Source organism: Pinus tabuliformis, chromosome X, assembly GCF_031772625.1.
Source record: "Pinus tabuliformis cultivar Carrire ecotype Pingquan chromosome X, CPIR1, whole genome shotgun sequence".
Lineage (NCBI taxonomy): Eukaryota > Viridiplantae > Streptophyta > Pinopsida > Pinales > Pinaceae > Pinus > Pinus tabuliformis.
The window spans coordinates 1,458,678,201-1,458,688,793 of NC_142308.1; the positions used below are offsets into that span (position 1 = coordinate 1,458,678,201).

At 40.0% G+C, this 10,593-nt stretch overlaps 1 protein-coding gene across 1 annotated transcript in view; it reads left to right on the top strand.

The window, feature by feature from the left end:
- The window catches only part of LOC149145511 (D111/G-patch domain-containing protein), a 29,363-nt gene extending 19,122 nt beyond the window's left edge, over nt 1-10,241 (top strand). The window contains exon 9 of the mRNA XM_089446598.1: nt 9,520-10,241. Within this exon, the coding sequence (XP_089302724.1) occupies nt 9,520-10,101 (582 nt within the window). The 3' untranslated portion in view covers nt 10,102-10,241. The remainder of the gene's footprint in view (nt 1-9,519) is intronic.
- The last annotated feature ends 352 nt before the right edge of the window (nt 10,242-10,593 follow it).

Genomic DNA, 10,593 nt, shown 5'->3' on the forward strand with positions numbered 1-10,593 from the left:
GAAGAAGCTATGAAGCAACAAGTATGGAAGGATGCTATGAACGAAGAGTACAAGTCAATTATGAAGAATATGTTTGGGATGTGGTCCTTAGACCCCAAGACAAATTTGTTGTCACCTCTAAATGGCTCTACAAGATCAAGCATGGTGCTGATGGAAGTGATGAGAAGTTCAAGGCCAGATTTGTTACTCGAGGCTTCTCTCAAAAGGAAGGTGTAGATTATGATGAGATATTTGCACCCGTTGCTCGCTAATCCACCATCTGTTCGATTATAGCCCTTGCTGCCTCGCAAGGATGGAATCTACACCAGTTGGATGTCAAGACTGCCTTCTTCTTGCATGGTTCACTTAAGGAGGAAGTCTATGTGGAACAACCAGAGGGGTTTGAAGTTCAAGATCGTCAGTAACATGTATGCAGGTTGAAGAAAGTCCTCTATGGGTTGAAGTAAGCACCCTGGGCTTGGTGTGAGAGGACCAATAGCTATCTGATGAAGCTGGGATTTACAAGAAGTGAAACTGATCCGAGCCTTTACTTTAAGGTTGAGAATGGTAGACCTCTCATCTTGGTACTTTGTGGATGATCTCTTTCTGAAAGGTGCAAACCCTCTTATTTATCAATGTAAGAAAGAGTTGGCTTCTGAATTTGATATGAAGGACCTAGGACTGATGCATTACTTCCTAGGGTTGGAGGTCTGGCAAAATCCAGGGGAGATTTTCCTTTCTCAAGGAAAATATGTTGTGAAGCTACTTGAAAGATTTGGGATGGTGGATTGCAAGTTAGTGACGACTTCGATGGAACTTAACTTCAAGAAGTTATGTGGAAGTGCTGCTGGCCCAATTTGGGAAATCCTTTTAAGTATTGTCAACTCACAGGGGCCGTGATGTTCTTGGCGAACTCCCGTCCGGACATATGTTTCGCAGTGAACACATTGAGTCAGTTTATGGTTGAGCCTCATCATATACATTGGATTGTTGCCAAGAATCTCTTGAGATATCTCCGGGGCATAATCACTTATGGACTAAGATACACTTCCGGGAATGTGAGGCTCCATGGTTACTCTGATGCAGACTAGGCTGGCAATTTAGTGGATCACAAAAGCACATTAGGATGTTTCTTCTCTCTAGGTTCTGCTTCAATATCATAGATAAGCAGGAAGCAGAAGTCGGTTGCTTTAAGCACTGCTGAGGTTGAATACATTGCTGCTAGTTTTGCCTCTTGTGAAGCTGTCTGGTTGAGGAAGCTCTTTAGTGAGCTATTTGGACATGTGCTGGATACCACCGTGATCTACTGTGACAATCAGAGTGAGATTCGTCTTTCTGAGAATCCTGTGTTTCATGATCGCTCCAAGCATTTTGATATCAGGTACCACTTTATTCGGGATATGGTACAACGGTGAGCAATAAGGGTCTATCATATTGGGACCGATGAGCAGGTCGTTGATATTCTTATGAAGCCCCTCGGGAAGATCATATTCTTAACCTTTCGTGAACGACTTGGAGCCATGGAAAGACCCTCTTATGAGGATCATGTATGAGATGGATAGTGAACTCCGGGAGCTCCAGGGGGCTTGGGGTACTTCTTGGAGCGATAAGCGACCATAGGGTGACTCACCCTTCCCTAGTGGTGCGTTGTGTATAGGGTGAATGGTTCACCTTCCCCTGTGATACCCCATCGTGGCATATGCATAGGCTGAGTGGTTCACCCTCCCCTATGGCATATGAGCAGGATGAATGGCTCACCTTCTCCTACCGGCACATCCTACCCATGCCGTCCAAGACTCATGGGAAGTACCTCTCATCTGGCCAATGAGATGGATAGTGAACTCCGGGAGCTCCAGGGGGCTTGGGGTACTTCTTGGAGCGATGAGCGACCATAGGGTGACTCACCCTCCCCTAGTGGTGCGTTGTGTATAGGGTGAATGGTTCACCTTCCTCTGTGATACCCCATCGTGGCATATGCATAGGCTGAGTGGTTCACTCTCTCCTATGGCATATGAGCAGGATGAATGGTTCACCTTCTCTTGCCGGCACATCCTACCCATGTCGTCCAAGACTCATGGGAAGTACCTCTCATCTGGCCAATGAGTAGGGAAATGAGATAGGGACCATAGTACTACTGATGGACGCATTGTGTACTACCATACTCCTTATGCTAGGATGTTGATATTGATCTAGGATCAATGGAAACTAACTACGGGTCAGTTAAGAGCTAAGTTACCAGGATTCGGATACGGATACGAATACGGATACGGATACGGATCCGGATCCGCTAGTTTTTTGAAAATCTAAGATCCAGATACGGCAAGGATACGTCACGTACAATATATATATATATATATATATATATATATATATATTTAAAAAACACCTTAAAGCTAAAAAATCAAATACTCCATGAAACCATCAAACATTTTTAGAACATTGAATGATAAAATATTAAAATCATAAATATGAAGATTAAAACATTGAAATGGTGCATCGTCCCTCATACAAAGTAACAAAAAGGTCCAAGGATCATGATTCATAATATCATGAATGATAATAGTAAATACATTAACATATCCTCAAATGGATCTATATCTTCTGCATATTGCAACTCTACATCATGAATAGATGATGGGGGCCCTGGAATGTAGGAAGTTGCATCAGTAGGCTGGACTGGTGGTGGAACAATATCCTCAAGTAGTTTGAGGTGAGTCATGGCATTTAGTGTCAGGTTCAAGTCAGAGATCTCAGGCTCCACATCCCACATCCTGCTCGGACCTTTTTTATACTCTGGTTCAACATGTGATAGAAGACGGAGGTTGGAATGAACATAAACAAGGTCCTCAGCCTTTGCCGCTCCCAACCTGTTTCGCTTCACTGAATGGATGAAGCCATATGTACTCCAATTCCTCTCAGCTGATGAGGAACTAGCAACCTGTGATAACAACCTAGTGGCTAGAGTAGACAGATGAATGCTATCCCCACCATGGAATCCCCACCAAGTAATAGGATCAAGATGTCCTCGATCATCCATAGCTACTGGATCTGAAAAGCTACTACTAGACTGTACAAACCCTCCAAATTCTTGGCGGACTTCCATTGCAACTCCCATATCTCTATAAATTTTCTTCAAGGCTGTCTTGTATCCTTGTACCACTTCAGAATCTTTGTTTGGTGCTGCTCTACCAGGTAAAGACAAAATTTTATAACGATAGTATTTGGGGTGCAATGCATATGCTAGAAGGTGTAATGGCGTGGTCATTTTGTTCCACCTTTCTATAACTATGTCCTTCACTAAATAATAGAATGTTTCATGAGGGTCATTTTCACTTGCCCTGATAATTTCCCTTATCCTCTCCAACATACTATCAATGTTTTCATAAACTTCCCGCAAGCAAGGTGTATCTGTATCAAATGCCCTGATCAAGGTCAAGATTGGTTCAGTGAACCGTAGAAGATATTGAACCTTGTCCCACCATGCATCATCAAGAATGATGGACTTGATTTTTTGCCCTCTATCAGAAGTGGAAGTCCTCCATGATTTCCAAAGAGGGTCAATGACCATTGCTTGTAGTGCTTGTCTCACCTCCATAAGTCTCTTTATGACAAGAGTGTGGGAGGCAAAACGAGTTTCAACAACCTATAAGTTTCAAAAGGCAAAATCTCAAATGAGAAACCATATATAAATTTGTAATTAAAAATAAGAATTTCATTATTTCTAATACAAATAGTATTGATCAAAAAAATTACCTTCAGTAGCTCCAACTTTGCAAAACCCCGATAAATGGCTTGGGACATTGAATGATTTGTTATGAACATTTGGATTTCTTTTGATGCTACATATATTTCATTAATCCATTCAATCTCACCAATCTTGGCAAGCATAAGGTTCAATGAATGGACTGCACATGGAGTCCAAAAGATGTGATCATATCGACCCTCCACAATCAAACCTGCAGCTTTACAAACTTGTGTGTTGTTCGTAATGACTTGGACAACATTATGTGGCCCCACACTTTCTATTGCATCAATAAGAATTGTGGATGTGAAAGATGCATCTTTCTCTATTCCACTGCAATCAACAGCCTTCAAAAACATTGCCCCTTGGGGGCATACTGCAACAACGTTAATTAATGGGCGGTTTCTTTGGTCTCTCCATCCATCAGAAATGATGGACACCCCTGTTTCTGCCCATGTATCCCGGATTGCCTGTAGCTGTCTATCTACGGATTGCCTTTCTGATGCCAACAAGGTAGTGTGGACCTTTTCATATCCAGGGCTTTTGTACCCTTTTGGCGCTTCATTAACTGCCTTAATCATTTGTTGCCAGTAAGGGGAACACACCAAATTGAATGCTAGCCCATTTGCATAGATGCAACGAGCTACATGTTCATCAGCGATGTCTTTACCTTGATTATTGAAACACGCTTCAAGAGGGCCTAGAGTGGCCCTTTATTAGATGTAGCAGCAGGCCTAGATGGCAATGGAGGCCTAGTTGTAGAACTTTGCACAGGATGTTTTCCCTTAGCAAGTTTCCTATCAGCAGCTTCTTGCAAAGATGCATAGAATTTCATTTTTCCAAGACTCAAACCTTGGCCAGGTTTGCCATTTGCATCTTTTGGCCCAGTGCATACTTGCACCCCTGTGTTAGTTTGACCGGTGAGATGGGCCTTCACTCTAGTATATAAGCCATTTTTTATATCTTGGCATTCATTGCACTTCCATTTAAATGAACCACCTCTGGGATTTTTTCCAATAATCTCCACATACTGCCATAGAGGAGATTTTGGATCTGTTTTGATGATTTCCCCTTCACTATGCTCATGTTGTGAATCTTGTGATGGTTCCATTATGATAATAGTATAGACTCTATTGGTTACTTGCAACTGCATTTAAAAGTCAAGTTATAATATATTAATATTATCCATAAACAATTAAAAATTAAATTGTAAATACATTAAAAAAAAATTAAATTCAAATTTTAAATACATTTTAAAAATTTAAATAACATATATTAAATATTAATATAACTATTATCTGTTATTATAATTTATTATATGTTATATAAGTTATAACATATATTATATAACATATGTATATATATAAATATTAAATAATATATATAACTGTTATATTAATATATATTATAACTGTTATTAAACATTAAAGTTTTAAACATTAAACAGTAAATAACATATATTAAATATAACATATATATACAAATATTAAATAATAAATATACGAATATAACATATATAACATATATAACTGTTATTAAACATTAATATAATAATATATTAATATTACATTACATATATTAAACCGTAAACGTGCACTAAGCTACACTATATAACTGATAACAATAATCTATTAAAAATTTAATTACCTGGTTAACGCTGAAACCCTCGGCGCTTTTAAAATTTTTGCGGGCGTGAATAGTGCTGCCCGACTGTGTTAACAATGCGTGCTGCGTGCAGGGGAACCGGCGACCTGACCAGAGTGAATGGTGCTGCGTGCAGTGGGGCCGGCGGTAAGCCCGCAACGTAAAATTCCTGTGCAGGAGGGGCCGGCGGTGAGCCCGGAACGAATCAGCATGTGCAGGAGGGGTCGACTGTTGGAATGGCAACAAAAGAAAAGGGTCAAAGCAGACAAAGCAACGCAGAGTCCGACAAAAGTAATGTTATAATATATCCGGGACCACAAAATATCTAAACCTAAAACCTAAAAAATATTTGCTTTTTAACTTTTTCAGCCATCTATCATCGCTTCCGGCAGCCACCGGCGGGATCCGTATCCTGTTAAGGCTAGCCGTTTCCAAAATCCGCGTCTTTAAAAAAATACGTATTTTAAGCGTATTTGGGAGTATCCGTATCCGGATCCGGTCCAGATCCGTGGATCCGGCTCAGATCCGTGGATCCGGCAAGACTCCACCTGCTTGTGCCGGATCCGGTAACGTAGGTTAAGAGTGGTATGACACACTCTTTGTTGTTGGAGACTGACTTCAAGTCAGTGGAGAATGGTATGATACATTCTCGATCATTTCTTATTTCTTCATGGTTCAACAGAGCAGTGCAGTGACAGGGATGGTACAGATTGTCATACAGTTTGGCAGGTGATGTTCTCCCTAGTTGAGAGGCAGTGTTAAATTTGGCAACTAGGGCAAAACATCGCTTTGGGTAGCTCTTATGAGGTAGCTGATATTTTTCTTGGATTCTCTTTCCGAGAGGTGTAGGATTGATCTAAAGATCATCCTATTGTGACATGTACAAATGAAGTTAGGTATTTATTTTGATTATGGACAAATTGTCAAGGTCGGCCGGCCATCAAATTAGCCTCCTCTAGTCTTCAACTTTGCATATAAATACAAGGTGCCTCCTCATTTTGGCATCTCATCTCATTCATTTTTCTCTCTCTCATCTTGATTGGGTACGGATTTCTGGGCCTCTATCTCTCTTCACATGTGCGAAAGGAAGACTGTTTTTTTCGCTGCTGCATTGACCAGATTTGACCGAAATTTCAGGAGTCTGACTTTGACCAATGTTGACCTTGTTTGACTCTGGTTTTGCGAGGGAGACTTCTGTTTGGGCAGCTGCTGTTTTGGGCACAAAAACAGAGGCAGTTTGACCCCTGCGTTGACCAGTGTTGACTGCCCTAATTCAGGTTGCTGCATTGATTTTGTTGACCAGATTTGACTGGTTATTTTCAGACTGTTTTGGGCTGCATTATCTTGCTGTTGGAGGCCGAGTTGACCAAGGTTGACTGAGCTGTTTTGGAGGTCAATTTCAGCCCTGTTGACCAGTGTTGACTTTTTGGTTAGGGCTTTCTGTTTCTGCTGCTTTGACTGATCAGTTTGGGCAAGTGAATATTGTAAATTTTACTCTCTCTATGCTGAACTTTTGAAGAATTATACGAAGAATTGATCAAGGGTTTCCCCACATTGGGGTTTGTCCTTGGCTGGTGCAATATCTTGTGTCTTCTTGTGTTGGCTTGTCTTCTACTGTTATTGTTTATGTTCTATCTGCATTTTACTATCATGTTGATGTGATTGCTATACTGGATATGATATTGGGCTAATAAAGAAAATTGAAGTAAAATTGCTCTAAGCATAAAACATACCATTGTTATCCTAAAATTAACATCTCACTTGAATAGTGAAGCTGTCAATACCGTCTTCAACATAAAGAAATGCTTGGAGGCTGTCACAATACCATCTTGAACATAACTTAGTGGCCACGAACCCCTTTAGATGAGCTGATAAGGGGCTTAGTTTTTGAAAGTCATTTTGGCCATTGCAAAATTGACATGGCTCTGAAACAGACCCTTTTCCTTGGTGTGATTAGCATTTGATATCTTTGGATATTGAATGATTGTGCCTCAGGTTTATAAGGCACCGGTCTTGTATTGTTTGCTCAGTTGGGTCTCTGAGTGGGACACTTTGAATCGAGGCAGCTTTTCATTGCAAATGTCCTTGTTGTGACACAAAGTGGTAACTTCAAAAATGATTGTTCTGAGTCAGTTTGTCTCTGGCTGGTGTCCAAGCTCAACTTGGCAATACGAATACTGATGCAGATTGTATATTTCATCTCACTAGAAAATTGAAGCTGTCATTATGATTTTCAACATAAAGAAATGCTTGGATGCTTTCACAGTACCCACACATATGATAAACACAACACGATGCATCTGAAGTTCAGCATAACTCTTTAGTACTTTACTAGGGTTAATTTATTGATATTGGTCTCAACTACTTTATTGTTTACTTGGACATTGGGATTTGTATATCCTCTATGTCACCTAGAGGGGGAAAATGGAATGGGCTTTGGAAATGATGCCTATGGAGTTTCAAGAAACAGGGAAACTTCATATCTTTTTATCCTGAGGATAGAAATCAACCTCTCTCTCAGCCTGAGGGTTAGAGCAAGGTTGCTGCTACCAGACCAGCCCATAGGTATACTGACTTAAGACTTTAGAATGCTCAAATCCAATACAACAATATTCATAGGCACGAAGCCATTACAACAAAAATTATCAAGGCATTATAGCTCATCATGTCATTGGCGGCGATTTGAACCTAGGTGGGGAAGATAACAACCATTCTGCCCAACCAACCAAGATAACCCCAATTGACAGGGAAATTTCCTGGTGGTTACTAGCTATTCTTTGGCTAACCTGAATTCTTCTACTTGCAATCTTGTAAGATTGACATCCAGAAAAATTTTGTTGGGTAGTGAAGCAGGCTGCTTCTTGGCTTTTCCCTCTGACGAGGAGGACCAATTGATGTGGGCAGAGTCTATTGCTCTTCAAGCCCTTTCTAGGTTGATGTTTCAAATCAATGATGTTATGGATGAAAGAAAGGCTTATCTACAGAGGATCTGAAGAAAAAGAGGGAAGGCCATAGACTATTAAGATTCAATTCCTTAGTGCATTGGAGCCTCTTCCATTCTACCACTTGGACCCAGGATTTAAGGTCATCAACTTGTTTATATAGGAATTGTTGATGGGCCACTGCCTCATTTTTCCAATTTTCCTGCACGAAATAACGTTAGCCTGTCACAGCCTTTCTTATGCAAACTTGCTTTGTACCACAACCTCCACAATTGGGGGAGCCTTCTTCACACTACCACCTGGACCCAGGGTTAATGCTCATCAACTTGTTTGTGCAGGAATTGGTGATGGGCTGCTGCCTCATTTTTCCAATTTCCTAATCCAAAATATCTTAGGCTGCTTATCTTTGATAGTAGCCTTCTCTTTATGGAGGTTTTCCATTCCTTAAGGGTGGGTGGCTTGGAGGTGTCAGTTTCTAAATCTTTTATTTGTTGATTGAGTTGTTGGTTTCCAACTTCGATTTCGCAAGCTTGTTCTCCAGTCTGATTTTCTTGTTCCTCTTGAGTTTATTGACTTGCTTCATGAGGGTCTTGATCCCATAGTGGCACTTCCTTTGTTAGGTTAAACACCAAAGGAGTGGTATATGTGATATAGGTTTTTTGTATCATTTGTGTTTTAAATTTTTGCATGTATTGGTGTCAAATCTAGTTTAATTTGTTGATACACAGGTCCTTGATATTCACTTTGCACTAGTTTCAATATCTTTTAGTTTTTGACCTCAAAGATGATGCCTGTGGTTGTATGAGATGCATGAGGTACACACTATAGGTCCATGTTCCATTTTGATTCCACACGTGCTGATTCTGCAAAGTCTTGTTTCATTTGTTGATATATAGGCCCTAGACTTTTATCTAGTATTCTTTGCTATACCTTGCACTTTTTGTTTGATATTATTTGAAGTTGAGGCCTATGATGTATCAGATGCATAAAATTGAGGTGTGTCCTTTCTCTTCACATCTCAGATCTCTGAAGTTTCTTTTGAATATTCCTGCTTATAAAGTTTAGCTCGATTATCCCCAATGATGCTGCTTAGATCTTATATTCTTGGTGAGAGATTGCCCTAGCTTTCTTCGTCATTATGTTGAGTAAAGAGAAAAAATTGTTTCTTGTAATTTTTATTTAGTGAGATATTAATATTCTTTTTGTCTGCAGTTATTAGGGGTTGATGATGAAATGGATGAAGTGGGATGTAGAAGCTCCTTTAACAGGCAAAAGCAGTCTGGAGAAAAAGGTCGCATTGATAGAAAAGCAAGGCGTGCTGCTCGCATGGCTTATATTATTAAGAATCAAAATGAATCTTTTTATTGTGATTTCAGAAAACGACCATCCAAAATCATTCATTCGAATACTGAATATGGATCTGGCATTAAAAAAGTGGGTACCTCAAGGAGCAGTGGGAGGAAACAAGTATCTGCCTATGCAAGTCAACCTATGTCATTTGTTTCAAGTGGCATAATGGAATCCGATTCTGTTGTTGCTGAAACAGCTATTTCCTGTATAAGTGGAACTGAAGTGAGTTATAGTCCTAGCCCAAATGGGAATTTCTCCCGACAAAAAGGTTTGGGAATCTCATCCAAATTGGGTGGTTTTGAGGCTCATACAAAAGGATTTGGTTCCAGGTTGATGGCAAAAATGGGTTTTGTCGAGGGGGCTGGTTTGGGGAAAGATGGGCAAGGTATTGTCCAACCTCTTGAAGCAGTTAAACGGCCAAAGTCATTAGGTCTGGGCCTGTAAATTCAAATTACATTAGTGTCCATATGTTTCAGCATGTAATCTTTGTATTCACTTCCAATTCTTTGTTTGAAGGCAAATCTGCAATGTTGATATTCTGATTTGATTTGGAGATGTAAATGATCTGTTTGCATTTGGTTTTAGTCCGGCTCTTTTTATCATGCAAACTTTAATTTGTTTACGAGTCTCCGAAGTTTTTCCTAACGTCACTAGCTTCCTTGCTGCGTTCAGACCTAGCTTGACAAAATTAAGAAGATTTATGTGGTAATTTGATGTTCCCAGTTAGCTCGAGAACACTAGCAAGAATTGGTTGTGGTTCTTGCAGTTAATTATATAAATCAGAAGCACTAGTGAAAGTTCAGTGGAACGATATGCTTTTGACATCCTCGCTGTTCATGCAGAATCTGACGATAACTGATCCAAGTCCTCTGGGTAAAACCTCATCTGAAGTTTAAATGAAACCTGAAAGTACAGCCACCCTTTAATTTGTGCTCT